The sequence below is a fragment of the Mytilus galloprovincialis genome, chromosome 6 (assembly GCF_965363235.1).
Source record: "Mytilus galloprovincialis chromosome 6, xbMytGall1.hap1.1, whole genome shotgun sequence".
Classification (NCBI taxonomy): domain Eukaryota; kingdom Metazoa; phylum Mollusca; class Bivalvia; order Mytilida; family Mytilidae; genus Mytilus; species Mytilus galloprovincialis.
Window position 1 is genome coordinate 11818995 of NC_134843.1, and position 22115 is coordinate 11841109.

General features: G+C 32.3%; 1 protein-coding gene across 1 annotated transcript; it reads right to left on the reverse strand.

Moving 5' to 3' along the window:
• Positions 1 to 5770: 5770 nt before the first annotated feature.
• On the reverse strand, positions 5771 to 21664 carry LOC143077984 (uncharacterized). Its single transcript, XM_076253025.1, has 3 exons — positions 21454 to 21664; positions 8663 to 8899; positions 5771 to 6373 (listed from the first exon to the last, which is right to left on the reverse strand). The coding sequence occupies exons 1-3, from the start codon at positions 21521 to 21523 to the stop codon at positions 5781 to 5783; spliced, it is 900 nt and encodes a 299-aa protein (XP_076109140.1). The 5' UTR covers positions 21524 to 21664; the 3' UTR covers positions 5771 to 5780.
• Between the last annotated feature and the right edge of the window lie 451 nt (positions 21665 to 22115).

Here is a 22115-nt window from a genome sequence, read left to right on the forward strand (position 1 = left end):
TGCCACGGTTAAATTTACTTCCTAAAAACCGAAAATTTACCGGAAGTTAAGTCCTTACAAATTCAATGGTCTGGAAAAAGGTCAATAATTGTCATCTCAAGTGTGTTATACTGTTTGAGGGGTATTCTCAAGGTACGTGACAGTTGTTTCATTGTCAAGATAAATCAATTACCGACAGACTGGTGTACTTTTATTCGTGAAAAAGTCAAGGGAAATTAAAAAAAATATTGGTTGAAGCGAACACATTGAAAATTTCCGTTAGCTACCTTGTGTTTTTTTTTTGTACGGGTATGGATAGTAAACCCAATATTGACAGAAACAAGTGCCTGTGTGAAAAACTATAAATATTTGAACTAGATCTTACAAAGATTTATATTTTTAATAAAATAATTTGTTTCTCCAATAGCTCTTTGCATCCATGACAGCTGTTTATTCGGAACAATTATATAATTTTTAATGTTTACTTTGTTGTACAAACGTACATGACTTTTAGAACGCACCTACGCATGTGACATTTCAGCGGGGTTTTGGTAAATGTAAACAGAAAGATACGAGGACCGAGAATACTGAACAAAAACAGAACACGTTATTTAAATGGTAAATCACTTATTTAAATATAATCGGAATATTCACAAAACAATTTGTAACGTTCTTTTGTTGGTAATTCATTGATTTTTAGATAGTTAGAGCATTGTTGTTCACAAGATGAAGGTAGTCAACGGGCGTTGCCACCAAGGACAACTTGTGTCAAACTATGCAGGTTTTCAGTGCACTGCAATCGCCTTCTTGTAGTTACATTCAGATGGAGATTTAATTAAAGAGGTCCTGCATCATTAAGTCATTGTGCTTCTGAAGGTCATCGAAATGATAGTTTTAAACATATACTCAAATTTAAATACGTCGGATATCTTTTTTAAAGATAGTTCTTGTTTGTAATATATTGTCTCTTGATATATCTTAATTATCATTGTATTATATAGGAGTAACACGATAGGTGTCATATGCGAGTAGGGTCTGATAACCTTTCGGAGCATATGCAATCACATCGATAGTCGATAACTAAAACAGGCACTGACAGGGCATACAGTCATGGAAACAAGTGTTTTCTATCGTAACTGCTATAGCATAATGAGAAAAGTGAAATCTATGGTGTAGAGATTTTAACAGCTAAAACACTTATTAACCTGTGAATAAAATTCAAACGATATCAAGGAGTCATTACTTAATAAATCATTAAAAATTATGCAATCAAAAACATCATTCCAATGAAGATTTAGGAGTTTTATCTCCTTTCTCTTTGTGCAGCATGGCGGCCGCCATCTTTGTCAAGTAGTAAATTAATCTCGTTTCACAAACGAAATAATTATAAGATTTTTACTTGCGTAAAAAATCTCTTTATAAAGACATAGAATAAAATTCAAAACAGTGTGGCTGTGGCCATTGATTGAAACATTAAATTCATCCATTGACTGGGACAATTTAGGTGAACGTTTGTATGTAACGACCATTGCTCACTGTGTACTTTTTAAAGACACTTGAACTATGGGGTCACCAAAGGTTCTCAACACCTTAATAAAGTAATTCGAAAAAAACGATGTTTTGATTTATATCAATTATATAAATCAAAACATAAAGGTTATTCCTGATTAATTTTTCGAATTATTTTATAATTAAAGGCGTTAATAAACCTTGGTGACCCCACAGTTTAAATGTCTATCGTAGGTACGTCGTGAACAGTGGTCGTTACAAACAAACGTTCACGTAAATTGTCCCAGTCAATGGATGAATTTAATGTGTCAATCAATGGCCACAGCCACACTGTTTTGAATTTCATTCTATACTTTTAGTTAATATAAATGAAATATATGTACAAGTCAATCACATTGACTTAATATAACTTTAATGAAAACTTTAGTTAGAGGTTGCGCATCGAGACAAACCACGTCCGCTCGATAGCAAAGTTAGCAACACATTGAGGTTGCAGTTGCGCAGTACTATCTCATCTAATACCGGAAGTGTTATGACGTAATATAATTCGGAGTTTAGTATGTCGTCACTTATCACTGAACTAGTATACACATTTTTAAAGGGGCCAGCTGAAGGACGCCTCCGCCGGGGTGCGGGAGTTTCTCGCTACATTGAAGACCCATTGGTGGCCTTCGGCTGTTGTCTGCTCTTTGGTCGGGTTGTTGTCGCTATGACACATTCCCCATTTCCTTTCCCAATTTTATTAACATTAATAAAAAAAATATTGAGATCTAAAGATTAAGCAACACGAACACCACCAAAAATCAAGGTGAACCAAAGTTCTCCGAAAGCAGTTCTACTCCACTATAACGCCACTCTTGGCAAGTACAATACAGTATTACAACAACTTCAATAATGTCTTATTCGATTCAGGACAACTGGATTATGGTTAAGATATTAATTGCAATGAATTCCGCGTTTGCTATTCTTATTTTTAAAAAGGACAGAGGGTCCCGTGCCGAATATCATATGTGAATAGATCAAATATTGATCAATTAACTTGAACCATAGATGTAATACCCATGGGTATTACATCTATGCTTGAACAGTTGTTCCATACAGTCTATCTATGTGCGTGTGTGTTTGTGTTCTTTTAGTAAAATTTACTAACGTGCATAACCAAACGACCAATTCTAAAATATTATTTCATTTCTGAAACAAAAAACATTGATTAAAAAACAGTCAACAACAAACATAAGTTCTAAGACTTGTTCCCTTTATCTGTCTCCTAAACCCCATCCTACTTAGTTGCTACATAACAATATATCACATGTAAAGAAGACAACAGAAATCATGAAGCAAGGTGTAAAAGTCCAATTCACGTGAGACGTCTTTCATCTTACCTCATATACTGTTAAGGTCAAGCATAGATGTAATACCATGGGTCTATGGGTCAAGTTACAGCAAATGGGCTATGTCACAGAATTCAGTAAAATTTTGCATACAACTCTGGCTCGATGAACTTCAACTGAAAATCGAAAAAATAATGCATTGATTTATTTATCATTTAAAATATTACTGATTAAATTCTTACAAAATTGGTGATCATTTGTATAGAAAGCACATAAAATCGGCATAAAACCATCTAAAATTTGTTTTAAAATCGCCCCATCTCTTAACCTACTCCATAGATTTTTCTTAAAAAACTATATGTTGTTGATACATAAATTACCGTTATAATGATGTAAAAGAAAGATAGGGTGACCGACTTTATTTTTACGGTATACATCATTCAATGTTGTGTTCTTTGTGAAAAAATCCTATAAAACGTCGAAATAATCGTAATGTCGCCGTGTTGCAGGCCGTAAAACGTTGATTTTTCGACGTTTTTCACTACCAACAAGGTAAAAAAATGATTATTAGACAACAAACGAAGTCGGTGACCCTATCTTTATTTTGCATCATTATAACGGAATTTTATGTGTCAACAACATACAGTTTTTTAAGAAAAATCTATGGAGTAGAATAAAAGATTTGACGATTCTAAGACAAATTTTGTATGTTTTTTCGCTGATTGTATGTGCTTTCTTTACAACTATTCACCCATATTAGAAGAAATCAATCTGCAATATTTCAGATAATAAAAGAGATAAATGCATTATTTGTTCGATTGTCAGTTGTAGTTCACCGAGCCTAGATTGTATGCAAAATTTGAGCAAAAACTGCGGCATAGCCCATTTACTGTTCCTTGACCTTAAGGCTATTCTAGATAGTATATAATCATCTTAAACCTCAGAAATATGTACATGTGATATGTGTCCGACGTATTGTTCTATCATAGGAAGTAGTGACTGCATGACTTATGTTAATTCGATTTTGTTATTCCTGTCTCGTGACCCTGCTGGAGTCAGTGTAGCGTCAGTAGCCATTAGTTGCTATAAATTGAACAGCATATATAAATTGAGATATGTAAAATGGTGAACAACTTTGTCATGGTGGTAAGCGTCTTTTATTGTTAGTGTAACGAAAATCGGTGATAGTTCATTTGTTTTGATGTGAAATACCAGTTGTCTTTCCCTGTTAAATAAAGGCAACAGTAGTATACCGCTGTTCAAACTCATAAATCCATGGACAAAAAAACAAAATCGGGGTAACAAACTAAAACTGAGGGAAACGCATTAAATATAAGAGGAGAACAACGACACAACACTACAATGTAACAAAACACACTAATGAATACATTGTTATTCCTGTCTCGTGACCCTGCTGGAGCAGTGTAGCGTCAGTAGCCATTAAGTGCTATAAATTGAACAGGCATATATAAATTGAGATATGTAAAATGGTGAACAACTTTGTCATGGTGGTAAGCGTCTTTTATTGTTAGTGTAACGAAAATCGGTGATTGTGTTTCTATATGTATATAAGTTTCTCCATAGTTGGAGCACCATCTATTACTTAAAACACCCCTAAAGTTGGTATAATCTTATTTTTCACCCCTTCAAGTATAATGGACCGTTCCATATGGTAGTATATAAACCAGCTCAAGACAGAGAAACTTTGTCAGTTTTATGTGGACCATTGAAGGGTAAACTTCTAGGATTAAATATTCCAACTGGTAAGTAGAGTGGCTTTAGTGATTCAAAGGATATAAATTATAGTGTTTGGATTTATATGTGAATATTTGGAATAGTGATTGTGTTATAAAGTGAACTTATATAATAAGTTATTGTACAGTGAAAGTACAAGGTGTATACTTGCTTGTGTTGCAAGTTGTTACATTATGGACGTGTATTAGTGAAAATACATGGTGAAATCTTGCTGGTGTTGCAAGTTGTTATATTGTGGAAGTGTATAAGTGAAAGTGCAGTGTTTAATTTTACCAGTTGGGAATATATTCATTTCGTTCAGATTCATAGTGATAATTAGTGTGTGAGTGGAGCTGTGTTCATATACATTCCTTGTGCATTGAAGCATTGTGCAAGTGTAATTGTGTCATTGTGTTATTGTGGTTAGTTGTAGACTAACAAGGTGATATTACAAATTGGTGGATATTGTTAACAGATATTGTATATATATGTGGTAATGTGTTCATACGTTTTGTGTGATATGTATTGATGCATGTTGCATAGTAATCCGTTGGTGCAATAAAGTGTCTGATGCATGTTGCATAGGGATATATTAGTGACATTGGGAATAATCAGGCTTAATACATGTTGCATAGTGATTGCATAGTGACATTGTGTGTATATATTCTGTAATAAGGCATTGTGTTTATACATAGTGAATGAGGAACTTCACCTTGTAATTTGATTTATGTGCATTTTGTAGCTTATATATTTGACATTGTGAATTCATTTAAGGGTGTGATAATTGTTTTAAATAGGACAACTTGTTGTGGTGCAAATTTTAGTTGAACACTTGAAATCTTGATTTATTCAGATACGGATCCATTGATCACCCGGTTACACGTTACATTTTTAACTATATTTGGAAGTAAATGCAAGGAATTAAAAGATTATAAATGTTTTCCCAATGTACTTAGTCTAGATAATTTCACTCATTGAACAAGATTAGTGTAAAATGGAAGGGGTCGGATCTTATATCTAGCAGATCATGTAAAAAGCATTAACAATAAGTGCGGTAAACTGTTTCAAAAAGTTCGAAACTAAAAATGATCTATCTTCTCAATAAAATGTCATACAAGAACGAATTTCATTAAGAGGTTTTCAATTGACCATAATTTGCAATAAAGCGAACAGATCCTTGGCGATGTCTATTAAATGGTACATATATATCAGACTTTGATTTCATCTTTATTTTCGTGAAAAAAAACCAGTACAATCACTTAATGTCATTAGAACCACAGGTAAACATACAACAACTATACCAACAGTACCAATAGTAACAGACGATTTCCGGTCATCACGTGCACTGGTGTGACGTCGAATATATGCTGACGTAGTTTTCTTGTCAACCGTAAGCTTTTTCTCGAGTTCTTTTATCACATCATACAATTCTTCCTCGGATAAATTCTTGTTGTTTCCACATGGACAAAAACACTGTTGTGGCTTAACAGCAACTGTTGTTTTCTGTTCAGTTATAGAAATCATGTCAGTTGTTGGTGTCTTTTCAGTTGTAGTTTGTAGTTCAGTTGTAGATGTTTTGTCCGTTGTTGTTTGTAGTTTTGTTGTAGAAGTTTTGTCAGTTGTTATTTGTAGTTCTGTTGATGAAGTTTTGTCAGTTGTTATTTGTAGTTCTGTTGATGAAGTTTTGTCAGTTGTAGTTTGTAGTTCTGTTGTAGAAAAATTGTCAGTTGTTGTTTGCAAATCAGTTGACAAAGTTTTGTCAGTGGTCGACATTTTTTCAGTAGTTTCAGCGTTTGTTAATGTTGTTGATGTTGTAAACACTGAAAAGGTCATAAATACAAAATAAAGTTGATCGATTAAAGAAACAGAACACAAATGCTTGTGTTTGAAAGCTTTTGATAGATGAAAGGCTATTTGATTTGCTAATATAAATGTTCCAGACCATATGAGTATTTGGACCGTACGCGTACGGTCCGGACCGTATACGTATACTCGTACGGTCCGACCATACGCGTACGGTCGGACCGTATGAGTATACGTGTACGGTCCAGCTGATCATACATGTTTTGGGATCATATGGGTTAAATTTAAACAAAAATTTATAATAATCTGTATTTTTAGTTACACAAATTCTTATTATTACAATTAGATGAACTCAGTAAATAATCGAACAATTGAAATTAAATATTTGTTTAATTTTATATCCGTGAATCCTATTTTGTTACTCTGGCCCAAGGTGAGACTTGCTTTCACAAGGAACGTCACATTTGTTTTACATTAACAAGTTTTGTGCATGCATGTTCCTATGCATATGCATCTTTTGTAAAGTTCCTTAATATTCTAAAACAATTGTCCTCCCACATTATCTTTTCTTCTGATAACTTCAATTACAAGGAGCATAATGGGCAGCAATTATTGAAATATACTGACATGCTAAATACAGGAGATTAACAGATTAAATCAGTGTGATTTGTTTTCAAATAGTTAAAATATTACGTTTTTATTTCAATTACTATTGAACTTTTTATATTAATTTGAGATATAAGATATGTTGATCTGTTATATACATTTGTATCTAATAAACTTGACCAACTTCTTAATATTAATCAGACCGTACGCGTACGGTCCGACCATATGCGTATTTTGAAAAAGTACGCATACGGTCCAGACCGTACGCGTACGGTCCAAATACTCATACGGTCTGGAACATAAACATATTCAATTAATCAGTCTCTGTTATCGTGCCATCTTGCCATCTACTTCAAGATGACTGATGAGTGTAAAGCATGGCATTTGACATACTTAGCCATTTCAGTCACAATACATTATCAGAGGGACAAAAGATACCAGAGGGACAGTCAAACTCATAGATAGAAAATTAACTGACATTGGCATGGCTAAACAATAAAAGACAACCAGACAAATAATAATACACAAGACACAACATAGAAAAGACTAAACAACACGAGCACAACAAAAAACTGGGGGTGATCTCAGGTTATCCGGAAGGGTAAGCAGATTCTGCTCCACATGTGGCACCCTTTGTGTAGCTCATGTTATTACAAATCCGGTAAATAGTGTAATTCGGTAGATCACATTCGTGAAAGGGAAGGGGATTGTAGTTACGACGTAAGGATGCACAACGGTCAACCAACGCGTGATGGCGTCTGTGAAATTTACGAAGGGGATGATTTTAATTTCACCATTTGGAACTTTTTGTTTAATTTTTGTTTGAACGAATTTTGATAAGCAATTTTCGGTAACAACATCCATATTCAATTTACCAGTAATATATAGATTACGCTCATTGAAAATGATGTGTATAGAAGGAATTTATAGGCCACCGGTAGGTCACATTAGTGGTGAAAAGGGAAGTGGACGGTAGTTACTTTTTCACATACCTAACGTCAAGACTAAAAGGATGTATAAAAGCTTTTCTTCTTTTTGACTTTTTGGTCTGGTGCCATTTGAAATTTTGTCCGCGAACCTTTAGTATTTTTGTCTTAATTTTACTTCTAAATCTTTAAAAAAAAATTATGAAAGAAACAAGATGCAAATATTGAATGTATGAAATCTGAAGAGAGAATCACTTCTCGCCAAATTTTCAATGGCTTATATCTCATAAACAATGAAAAGGACCATGCATTAGCTATTGCCGTCTTTAAACTAAACCTATATGATGTGCCCCAAGTCGGGTGTCAGATTCACAAAAAATCTTACGACTTAGATTGATCGTAAGTCATGCACAATTCAGTATACTTTAAAAGATCAACCTTAGTCGTAGTTTTTTTTTTTAGAAACAGACTCAAGGATTCTATGGTTGTCGTTTGTTTCTGTGTTACAAATTTGTTTTTCGTTTTTTTTTTGTACTTTAATTTGGCCGTTAGTTATCTCGTTTGAATTCTTTTAAATTTGTTATTTCGAGGCCTTTTATAGCTGACTTGCTCATTGTTGAAGGCCATACAGAGACCTATAGTTGTTAATTTCTTTGTCATTTTGTCTCTTGTGAAGAGTTGTCTCATTGGCCATCATATCAAGTAACTTAAAGGTTAATGTAACTCTACTTCATTTTATTATTAAGCATGCAGATAACATAAATGTATGTTTACCACAGTATTGTACATCGCAATATTCCCATCTTATAGCCGGGTCCATTGTATAACACCAAGGACCTCCTGATGTATTGTCCGGGTTGCGACAATAATTTTCCTGGTCACCAACATATTCCTTGAAGAAACTTTCAGTAGGCCAATCAGAAGTCCATTTTTTACATTGAATACCTGTGACTGTGACGTTTTTTTGGCCTTTGTATTCTGTCCCTAATGCTGTTATTTTGCATTCTAATTCTAAAAAACATAGAAATTAATTTATTAGTCGCCAAATAAATATAGATAACGAGTTTACCTAATAAGCCTCTTATAACTAGTAAATAATTGACAGTATAATAATTGGTAGTCTGGTGACTTTTGGTTGTTTCTTTTTACTTTTTGCTGTACTTGTTAATTTTCATTTCGTTATATTAAAAACTAATGTTGAAACATTCCTGCATTAGAGTAACTTGAGGGTACCCATTTTGCACCTCTTTTAACAGTTTTATCATCTATATTTCATTATGATCTAGACAAAAGTTCCCATTCTGTGTTCATTTTAGAAACTCGTGTTCGGACGACATAAATGTGATTCTGCTCAACATTCAATTCCGTCATTTCCCCCCTTTAAACGCGCACACAACATTGAAACTTTGAAAGAAATTAAAATATCTACTTATTTATTATTTTTCAGTTACTATTATCCGATAAAGAAATTACGATTATCAAACAAGAAAAATGCCAGAGTTACGATTATCATCCCGAATTTTTCAATGGCAATTTTCAAAGCGCTTAGACAATTCCAGTGCACCGTTACGATTCAAATATGATGTAATGGTATAGAAAAACCTTGCAACTGAGTAACTATTGACAAAAACATGCTACATTTGAGAAAAATGACTAAAGATTTTACCTATATCTGCCGTCGCCATATTGGGATAGTCGTAATTCCAGTTACGGTTATCAGTTTAATACCACTGATTCTTTATGTGCCTGGCCTATAGTTAAGGGGTTGTCGTTGCTTCATGTCTGTCATATTTGTTTTTTGTGAATTGTTTTGTTATGAATTACGCCGTTAGTTTTCAAAATGGAATTGTTTCATATTTTTCATGTCGGGGACTTTTTTAGTCGACAATACGGTATTGATTTTTCTCATTGTTTAATGCCGTACGATTGTTTATAATTGCTTTTTATATCCATTTCATTTGAAGTTTTGCGGATAGTTGTCTCATTTGCAATCATACCATATCGCCTTTATTATATTTAGTTATTAAATGGTTTGTATTGTAATAAAACTAAATAATGGTGTTGATGTCTGCGTACTATATAAAAAATGAAGATGTGGTATGATTGCCAATGAGACAACTATCCACAAAAGACCAAAATGACACAGACATTAACAACTATAGGTCACCGTACGGCCTTCAACAATGATCAAAGCCCATACCGCATAGTCAGCTATAATAGGCCCCGATAAGACAATTTAAAACAATTCAAACGAGAAAACTAACGGCCTTATTTATGTAAAAAAATTAACGAAAAACAAAAATGTAACACATAAACAAACGACAATCACTGAATTACAGGCTCCTGACTTGGGACAGGCACATACATAGATAATGTGGCGGGGTTAAACATGTTAGACATAATATATAGTATGGTCTATCCTTTTTCATTTATCTTACTCTCAATAGAAGAGCGACTTCTATGAGAGCTGAAACTTGGTCTTTACATGTTGGGGAAAACTAGCTGTGAACAATGCCTATGATGGTTTAAGGAATTGCTGTCGCTGTAGAAGAGACAGACCAGAATCGAATGACACCTATTGCGGAGAGGTTCGCATTTTTGCAATCCAGCTCTTGTTCAAGCTGATATAGCAGTACGCGCTGATGCTATGGCTACGTAACTTTTTTAGTTATTATTAGCCAAATATCGAATTTTCTGAAAATATGTCCAATTGTTAAGTTGTTTAAGAACAGATGTTTCTATTATTTCCAAAGTTATGTAATAAATTTTAACTTGTTAGTGAAGGTAATTTGATTAATATCTCATCAAAGATTTGTTCTATCAAGAAATAGTTAATTATTCTTTTGCATCAATCTTGTAATGAAAAAGATGATGTCTTAGAAGATTATTTAAATTAGTATTGACAATACCCAACTACAATTTGTAGTATTGATATTGATTCTACTTATAGTGAAATAATAGTTTTAGACCTAAAATTGAGAATGGAAATGGGGAATGTGTCAAAGAGACAACAACCCGACCATAGAAAAAACTAGTTTGTTATACAGTTGTATCAAATATTTCGTCACCATATTTGCATTGATTTCTCTAAATTAACGAACTTTTCCAACATTCCCGAAGTGAAAATTAAAAGAGGAACGAAAGATTTCAGAGGGACAAACCAAACACAAATCGAAAATAAACTGACAACGCCATGACTAAAAATGAAAAAGACAAACAGACAAACAATAGTGTACATGACACAACATAGAAAACTAAAGAATAAGTAACACGAACCCCACCAAAAACTAGGGGTGATCTCAGGTGCTCCGGAAGGGTAAGCAGATCCTGCTCCACATGTGGCACTCGTCGTGTTGCTCATATTATAACAAATCCGGTAAAAAGTGTAGTTCGGTAGATCACATTCATGAAAGGGAAGGGGATTGTAGTTACGATGTAAGGATCCATAACGGTCAACCAACTCTGATGGCGTCTGTGATATTTACGAAGGGATGATTTCAATTTCACCATATGTAACTCTTGGTTTAATAGCTTCCTTGTGAGCAGCAACTATCTATCAAGAAAATCATTAGTTATCATTCAGTTAGGATATTCAGTTTTTAACCAAATATACAGCTGAATTCTAAAACCAAATATTTGTACCTTATGAACGAATTTTGATAAGCCATTTTCGGTAACAACATCCATATTCAATTTACCAGTAATATATAGATTACGCTCATTGAAAATGATGTGTATAGAAGCAATTTATAGGCCACCGTCTTTCACTTTGAGAAAAAAAATATCGTATATCGGTATATGTTCGTTTTGATCTTCCCATGTGGAACTACGATATCCAATTATCGAAACAAAATTAATTTCGGTTTATATCAGATTATTTAAAAACAAGTGCCCTTTAGTTAATACCAGATTATAATTAAAGAGATGTTTTCATCATATTAGGCAAAAATAAGAAGGATTAAATGGAATCAAACGGCTATTTTGCTATAGACTGTATATCAATACAGAAGCAAGTATCTTATCAAAGGGCTTGAATGATATTTATTCAACATGGATTGTATAAACAGAACATACAACCTCTTTCCATTACCTTTTCTACTTCAGACTATATTATCAAAAGGACTCGATTTTGATAAATATACCAAAAATTGTTATATATCTACTACAAGGCTGAAGCCAGCGAAAATAGCGAACAATAAACCAGCGGACAATCAGATGATTTATCGGTCGTCGTCTAGATATCCCACATGATAAAGCCAGTATCAAAAACGAAACTACCTATTATTCTATATTTATCGTTCGTCCCACTGCTATTCTGCTCAGTTTTGCATATCATCGCTTTGTGACGTCAAAAATGTTGACCCAGATATATCAGCGACGTATCAAGTTTGACCCGAACTTATCAAGTCATCTTCCGAATTGCTAGTGCAACAAATAAAACACTTCCAAAAGATACAAACACAGCCCGATAAATCGATTGTCAGGTTATCTGCTAGACTGATACTAATAGGTATAGTATAGATTTTGTTTTTTGTCCATGGATTTATGAGTTTTGAACAGCGGTATACTACTGTTGACTTTATTTATAGGAAGCTCGACACATTATAAAAGTTTTTATAAAATTCTCTGCGCTCACTCGACATAAAGTTTGCTATTGTGACTCGCAGCTGACATTTTTCAATATCAACATGCCACAGACAACCTGATAATTGGTACATATTTAAAACCCGAAAATTAGAAAAAGTCAGCAACGGCCGTTAGAAAATTCTAAAAAAAATTTAAAAAGGCGGAAAATCCGTCCACAAATTGCAGTATACAGCTCTGTCATGAAATGGGATTTACCACATCTATTTATCCAACAGTCCAGACCTCTTTTCAGAGTACAATTTAATATTCAGTACCACAGTAAATTCACACCTGTAAACGGATTGGTTGATATAAGACAACGGAGAATGGCTGTACAGGTCTTGTAGAGAAGAAACAGGCGCATTGTTTGCACCAGGTTTCGACTGGTGCCATGTTTAAAAATCTGAAACTAGGGGTCTATTTTTTTTTTTTTTTTTTTTTTTTTTGTTTAACAAAAACAGGTAATTTGCCTTTTCCGTGGCTTCCTATATATATATATGCCTATTAGTAAATATAACTTTTTTCTCCACTGAGTTGGCTGTGCAACACCGGGTCATTTCTGATCTATTTCTATGTTTCAATCATAGAGCCCCATATCAAACTGTGTTCAACAGTGACAGCATTCTTGGTTTTACAAGTAATTAACTAATTAATATTATTATAACATTAGTAAAATGCAGAATACAACATTTACTTTTTTAAAATATATATTACTTTTTCTAAAGAGACAACCGCTTGTCCAAATTTCTCACTTGCTTTAGAAATTTCTTCACTGTTATATTTATGGCCATAAACTTGTGTAAATTCATTTATCTTATATCTTAAACAATTACTTAACCCTGAAAAAATAACAGCACAGTAATATATTGTTCGAAGGAATTCTTCCTTCCTCATTCGGTTACTAGTACTTGGATAAGAAAAGAAAAGAAAATTAATATTGGAACACCTTCAAAAATTAGCACCAGCGGAAACCATTGTGAATAATAAGAAAGATCAACATATTGATGAAAATATTGCTTTTTCTTTTACAAACACTAATGCCTTTTATTTACCTTCGTAAGTTCGATAAGTTTAAATTCTTAAAGAAAAGAATATATATAGAATAACCATACAATAGACCGTAAAAAAACACCCAGCTTTTCTGGAGTTCATTAGAATCAAAACTGCCATTTTTATCAGAAATAAAAATGTCATCCTATGGAGTTTTATAGTTTATGAGTGAATAGGCTCATTTAGCAGTCACATAAACTTAGAAACATTACAATATCGTGTTTCACTTTGTTCTTATAAATACATTTTTATAATAATAATAATAATAATAATAATAATAATAATAATAATAATAATAATAATAATAATAATAATAATATAGGGTTATTGCATGAATATTTGGGAATATTGTCCCGAGTAGAATTTTATATTGCACGAGCTTGCGAGTGCAATATATGTTCTACGAGGGACAATATTTTCCAATATTCATGCAATAACCCTTTTATTGTATAACAATATAATATTTGAAAGTAAAAATTGGTTTAAACTAAGATTTTATATTTGATGACGTCATGAATTTTGAAGATTTATTGCACTAGTGCAATATTAGAATTTATTGCACGCTAACATTTGGTTACTTTCTGTGGGAAATATTATATTGCTATGCAATAATAATCTTTATTTGTCATATAAGTAACATTATACTTGTGACATAAACAAAAGTAACAATAACAATAAAATAACTGAGTTGAACTATAAAGAGTACTTGTTTTTTTTGTACCGTATGTTTGCGTCCAAGTTTATTCTTTTGCAGTTATATTTATGATTATACCATTCTTTATAAACGGTATTTGACAAAGCCTTTTCGTTTAAATTTATTTTTTAAAAACTGTTATATCATCTCGCGATACTCGGACTCACGTTCTTAAACACTAAATTTGGTATGCCAGCGAAATTAACCAAAACATTGTAAAGCAAAAAGTATAAAATGTGTTGAACTATTGACACCAAACAAGATCAAGTCCTTTAGTCACTATTGTATGGTTGTCCTATTGGCAATCCTGTGCCTGTAATTCAGTGGTTGTCGTTTTGTAAGCTGTGTATATATCATATTTGTTTTTTCGATCATTATTTTGTACATAAATAAAGCCGGTTGTTTTTTCGTTTGAACTGTTTTACATTTTACATTTCTTTACGTATAAATATTATTTTTATATATTTACCACATCTCTTTATTTCTTTACGTATAAAGTCTATTAGATTTAAATGCCAATGCCACGTCAGCTCAACTTAAGGAAACTGTAACCTAATTTGTTTCATCAGGTACAATTTGAACAGAGACTTGATGAAACATTAACCAAGAGGATACTTATTTACAAAGTGACTATAGGTTGCACTTTGTAAATACAGCTGTTTCTCAAACCACGCCTCTTTTGGAGAGATTTAAGATATTCATAGAAAATTAATTTTGTTTACATACTGGTTCCCAGTTATGCTCTCTGTGATCCATCTCATAGAGACATAACTTGGCAATGTTACCAGTAAATATTCACGTGCATATTGTTACATTGGACTCCGTGGTAACCCTTCATTCGAGGTAGGGGTAGTTAAGACAATTAGGGTTAGTTTAAACTTTGAAAAGTTCAGGGCATATATAATTAAGTAAGTAAGTATTTTTTTTTATTATAGTGACATGTGTAATCACATTTCAGTAAAGTACAATACATTACATAAACAATAAAATACACCCGACCCATTGGGTCTATAAGTCACTTTCAAATCATATAACGTAATTCTTTTATCACGGATTTCAAACAAAATAATGAAAAGTAAATAAAGGCAACAGTAGTATACCGATGTTCAAACTCATAAATTCATGGACAAAAAACAAAATCGGCGTAACAAACTAAAACTGAGGGAAACGCATTAAATATAAGAGGAGAACAACGACACAACACTACAATGTAACACACACAGAAACGGTCCAAGCAACAGACAAAATCCCACGAGAATAACAAATATAACATCAAAACCAAATACATGAATTTGGGATAGACAAGTACCGTGACATGTCTTATCGCAATGTGAATTTACACTCAAAAATAAGAGAAAACAAACGACGCAACGTTAAAATGTAACACATACAGAAACGAACTATAATATAACAATGGCCATATTCCTGACTTGGTACAGGACATTTTTAAAGAAAAAAATGGCGGGTTGAACCTGGTTTTGTGGCATGCCAAACCTCCCCTTTTATAGCCATGTGAAATATAACATTAAGATGACAACTCAACACTACAGGACTACAATATAAATAAATTGGAGAATACAATTGACAAAGAAACACACGAACAATAGCCAACAAAAGGCACCAAGTTGAAATTTTAATACGCCAGAAGTGCATTTTATACACACAAGATTTACTAATGATGCCCAGATACAAAAGTTTGAAAGCCGAAACAAGCACAAAGTCGAACAGTAAAATTAAGCCAAATTCAAAATAATTAATTAATAGTGAAAAATTCAAACTTATATAAATGAAAAAAAATAATAAGTTATTAGAGGATCGTTTTAGTAAATGTCCGGTTGAATGCATAATAAATAAATATTTATAATAAAGAAACTGGAAATATTCAGATTAACCATGAAGTAACCTTTTTATAATCATCAACAAATTAAAGTTTTCGATAATTAATTAAACTTGTCCGAATACAACTTGACATCGTTTCCTAATTGCGTCCACCAGATATTTAGCCGTTTTTCGTGGAAAGTTGATTAAGATATGATAAATTTTTTCGTCATTGCTCATTTGCAAGTAGTTGACATCTGATATAATGTCTTTGAAATGTTCATTTCTAAGTTCAGTATATAGCGAACAGTCAAGAACAAAATGTGATTCGTCTTCAATGCTGTTTTAGGTACAAAATTTACAAATGCGTTCCTCTCGTTGTTCACCAATGTACCTTCCGGTCTCTATTCTTAGCGGTAGTATTCCACACCGTAATTGTGCTACGCACGATCGTTGTGATTTGCTGAGATTCAGCTTAACGTATGATTCTTGTTCAACCATTGTTTTCAGTTTAACGTTCGTTCTAAGCTTGGAAACGTTAATAATGTCCCTTTTCCACAAAGATAGGTAGAAGTCATGTAATCGTAAGTCCAATAACGACATACCGATGATTTCCTTACGTTCAAAATGGCTGACTAAATCTAGTTTAATAAGGATGTCTTTAAAATCAAAGCACAAATTGTTTCGGCAACGCTCATAATCAAATTCGAAAGCAAGTTTTGTAATCCGCTGATCGTCGAACGATATAAGTCTATTCCAAAGACGGGCCATGTTAATGTAAGTTCGGTAGTGACAAGGTAGCCATCCGATATCACCATAAATCGCCAAAAAAGGGTGCAAAGCGATGTACTCCTAAGAAATAACGTATCGCTCTATTTTGAATATTCTCCAAAGCTTGAAACTTACGGCATCCCCAAATTCCTGATCCATAGTCTAATATAGGCACTACACAGGCATAAAACAGTCTTTCGTATAATTCAACTCCGAACTCTTTAAACTGGTGAATACTTGATATTATTTTCCCCAATGCTCGTTCCGATCCCTTTGATAATGCTTCAGTATGCGTTGAGAAGTTTCCATTATAAGTAAACACGACTCCTACATACTATATATATATAAACGTTGAAAATATGCCGCACAGCCCTATATTTTGACCTTTGAAAAAAATTATAGTGCATATGAACTTTCAATTCTAGGATAAGATATTTTTCAAAACTTCATAGTAAAAGTGGTACAGTTTTGGCCGTAAAAGGAGTTCCTATGGGAAATTGCATTGTCAATATTAACAGAAATGCAACCTTTGTTTATTGAAAAACAGCAGCACAGTGTATATTGTTTCCGTGAATTTTCCAGATTCGGTTACCAGTATTTATATAGAATATAGGAAAATACCTGAATAATTGAGAAAATAACACTTTCAAAATTTTTCACCAGTGGAGAACTTCATAAAAAGTTATCAAAGGTACCAGGATTATAATTTAGTACGCCAGACGCGCGTTTCGTCTACATAAGACTCATCAGTGACGCTCATATCAAAATATTTATAAAACCAAGCAAGTACAAAGTTGAAGATAAAATATATATAAAAAAATCAACATATCGATCAATTGAACATATATATGTTTCTACAAACATTTAGAAGGCATATTCATTTACATTTTGTCTCGACTTCATGATCTTACAAAGAAAAAAATACGAATCGTATCGATGAGTGGAACATTTGTGTATTCAACATTGCACGTGTCAACATTTAAACTTTAACTGACGTGGACTTGGAAATATGAGCCAATAGAAGCTAACCTAAACAAATATAAAAAAATGTTTGAAGGTTGACATAAATAGACAACATTTAACGGTTTCGCCAATATTTGTTTAAATCAAAACTCAACGTTATGAATATAAAAGAGGGGCGAAAGATACAAGAGGGACTGCCAGACTCATTAATCGAAAACAAACTGACAATGCCATGGCTAAAAAATTAAAAGACAAAGAGACAAACCATAGTACACAAAACAAAACATAGAAAACTAAAAACTAAGCAACACGAACCCCACCAAAAACTAGGGGTGATCTCAGGTGCTCCGGACGGGTAAGTATTATACTTCTCTATACGTGGCACCCGTCGTGTTGCTCATGTTATTAAAAAAAACCGGTAAATAGTCTAATTCGGTAGGTCAATTTTAAATTCCAAACAGCTGATAAGTGTAAAAAAGTAATAAATAAATTTGGTGTATTTACTGTCTTCTGATTGGCTAAATAAATTGGCTTTATTTTCAATGTTATCAATTTTTATGGAGACACGCCCACTCTAACGTTGTGTATTCATACGCAAACATCTGTGTACGTTGTTATTGGTATTAATATATATCTTTGAGCATTATTTTTGATAGAAATTTATTTGTAATGAATGGCAATAATTTATTTTGAATTTATTGAACCATAAAATTAATTTTTGACTGTTCACATTTAACATAATCCGCGATGTGAAGAGTCAAAAATTAATTTTATGGTTCAATAAATTCAAAATAAATAAAAGCCATTCATTAAATATTAAAAAAATGCCGTTTTCCAAAGTATCAAAGAATTTCTTCATAGCTAGTTATTGGTCACGTGCATTACAAATTCTTAATTTTCAGCTCTGGAGGAATCAAAGTTTAAATATTTTTGAAACGTTTATACCTTTTCAATAAACAATAATGGAAATTCTACTTTCTTTTTATGACAAAAATTAAACATCAAATAACATATTTTATGATTCCTATATACACTGTTTTTTCTGTTTCTTTTGTGTTGGTTAATTGCTTCATCGTAAATGTTTTATCATTGTTACGTTAACTTATCGATTTATATTCGAAAATTATAGAAGAAGCAATTAATTTTCAAGTCACATTGAAATTATTTTCATGCTACGCCGACAGATCGTTAATTTCTCCTCATGTCACGAAGACGTTGCATAACGTTACAAAGAAATACGCAGCATTCAAGATGTACAACACCAAGTACATGATCTCAAAAACAAAACTTAAAGAAATATTCAATTCCCAGAATTTATGGTTTCCCGCGGCAATAGGGGGTTATTTTATATGGTTATCTTATTAATGATCTAAATTTCCTCAACTGAAGAGAGGAATTGTAGGTATGCTTTCTAGCTTCATGACATTTCCTATCATTACATGTATAATGAAATATTCCCCCAAAAAACTAGATGTAAACAGAATTCATGCTCAGAATTTACACATTATTATAATGAGTTTTACATGAGAACATCATATATTTTTTATATAAATAGTTATATAAAATAATATTGGTGAATAAGAATAAGAATAAGACTAAGAATAAGAATATTTATTATTCCAATCAAGGGGCCTTGATGGGTAGCATAACATGTACACATAAAACAATACTTCATGATTTGTAACAGAAAAACATTTTTATATATTGAAATGAAACAATAAAAAGTTCAGACAGATGTTATTATCTTCATTCTATAAAAATCACATGTATTTAATTCCAGGCAGGATCAGAACTATAAAATCATAACAATTATCATGATGTGTGTTTGTCTATTTCTAAATTGGCAAGTGATATACAGGGGAGGGTTTCGCCAATATTTGTTTAAATCAAAACTCAACGTTATGAATATACAAGAGGGGCGAAAGATATAAGAAGGACTGTCAATTTCATAAATCGAAAACAAACTGACAATGCCATGGCTAAAAAATTAAAAGACAAAGAGACAAACCATAGTACACAAAACACAACATAGAAAACTAAAAACTAAGCAACACGAACCCCACCAAAAACTAGGGGTGATCTCAGGTGCTCCGGACGGGTAAGTATCTATACCTCTCTATACGTGGCACCCGTCGTGTTGCTCATGTTATTAAAAAACCGGTAAATAGTCTAATTCGGTAGGTCAATTTTGAATTCCAAATAGCTGATAAGCGTAAAAAAATAATATTAAAAAAATGCCGTTTTCCAAAGTATCAAAGAATTTCTTCATAACTAGTTATTGGTCACGTGCATTACAAATTCTTAATTTTCAGCTCTGGAGGAATCAAAGTTTAAATATTTTTGAAACGTTTATACCTTTTCAATAAACAATAAAGGAAATTCTACTTTCTTTTTATGACAAAAATTAAACATCAAATAACATAGTTTATGATTCCTATATACACTGTTTTTTCTGTTTCTTTTGTGTTGGTTAATTGCTCCATCGTAAATGTTTTATCATTTTTACGTTAACTTATCGATTTATATTCGAAAATTATAGGAGAAGCAATTAATTTTCAAGTCACATTGAAATTATTTTCATGCTACGCCGACAGATCGTTAATTTCTCCTCATGTCACGAAGACGTTGCATAACGTTACAAAGAAATACGCAGCATTCAAGATGTACAACACCCAGTTCATGATCTCAAAAACACAACGTAAAGAAATATTCAATTCCCAGAATTTATGGTTTCCCGCGGAAATAGGGGGTTATTTTATATGGTTATCTTATTAATGATTTAAATTTCCTCAACTGAAGAGAGGAATTGTAGGTATGCTTTCTAGCTTCATGATATTTCCTATCATTATATGTATAATGAAATATTCCCTCAAAAAACTAGATGTAAACAGAATTCATGCTCAGAATTTACACATTATTATTATGAGTTTTACATGAGAACATCATATATTTTTTATATAAATAGTTATATAAAATAATATTGGTGAATAAGAATAAGAATAAGAATAAGAATATTTATTATTCCAATCAAGGGGCCTTGATGGGTAGCATAACATGTACACATAAAACAATACTTCATGATTTGTAACAGAAAAACATTTTTATATATGGAAATGAAACAATAAAAAGTTCAGACAGATGTTATTATCTTCATTCTATAAAAATCACATACATTTAATTCCAGGCAGGATCAGAACTATAAAATCATAACAATTATCATGATGTGTGTTTGTTTATTTCTAAATTGGCAAGTGATATACAGGGGAGGGTTGAGATCTCACTGAAATATTTAACCCTGCAGCTTTTTTTTTTTTTTTTTTTTTTTACATCTGTCCGAAGTCAAAATCCTTTGGCCTTTCTTAGTCTTGTATATTTTTTAATGTTGAATTTGACGTCCATTTCCATTTAATCAACATACATTTTTGTTACAAGATGTTGAACAATATTTATTTCGATGGGATTGGCCACGATTATTATCCTTTTTATTTTTATTTTATAGCTCTTCATCCTTATAACCCTTTATCGAATAGAATACGGTATTCAACAGAGAAATACATGTGCCGTTTGGCGGACAAAATATATCGGATGTTTAAAAATAAAGTTTTCTATATCGCAAAAAAAAACCAAAAATATATCAACATACCTTTGCTTTCCGTAATCGACGTGAAGAAACTCCCAAATATAATTAGTTTGATGTATATCATACCGTGCATAGTATATCATACCGACTTCCAAATCTAATTGTTTTGATGAATATCATACCGTGAACATAGAATTAAAACATTCCATATAAAAACTTCTTGGGTCGAGTGTTACATTTTATACCCTTTATCTGATCAACTCTGATAAAACAATAATTATTAAAACTAATATTTCCGCAGAAGGAACAAATAATCATTTAAAATGGTTAAACTATTTATTCCAATTCAATCAACATTTGCTTATGATATTGTTCAAATTTGGTTCAGTTTAAACAGTTTTATACTTTTCTCTCTGTAAATGCATACTAGGTATTCAATCAATAATAATTTTGTATAGAATTCCACAGGGTTCTTGCACTTTAAATTGAATCCCATGATGACAAGGCTTATCCTAAAATTCACAGCAACTCAACATGAAAGAGGACTGATATATAAGAAGTTGAGATCCACCAGCTTTATGTTGCTTAATACGACAGAAAACCAAGCGAAACAATATTGGACGCATTTTCGGATAAAAAAAAAACTTTGGACAAAAAACAAAACCAAATAGCGATAATAAATTGTTACTGTACAATCTTATAATATCTACTATATAGTTAAACTG

What these genes read in the sequence shown, in the direction of transcription:
- LOC143077984 (XM_076253025.1), bottom strand. Translation starts at nt 21,523, where the DNA reads ATGCACGGTATGATATACATCAAACTAATTATATTTGGGAGTTTCTTC. An exon ending in GTCGATTACGGAAAGCAAAG is followed by an intron (nt 8,900 to 21,453) that starts GTATGTTGATAT and finishes TATGTTTTTTAG; the next exon opens with AATTAGAATGCAAAATAACA. An exon ending in TTGCGATGTACAATACTGTG is followed by an intron (nt 6,374 to 8,662) that starts GTAAACATACAT and finishes TGACCTTTTCAG; the next exon opens with TGTTTACAACATCAACAACA.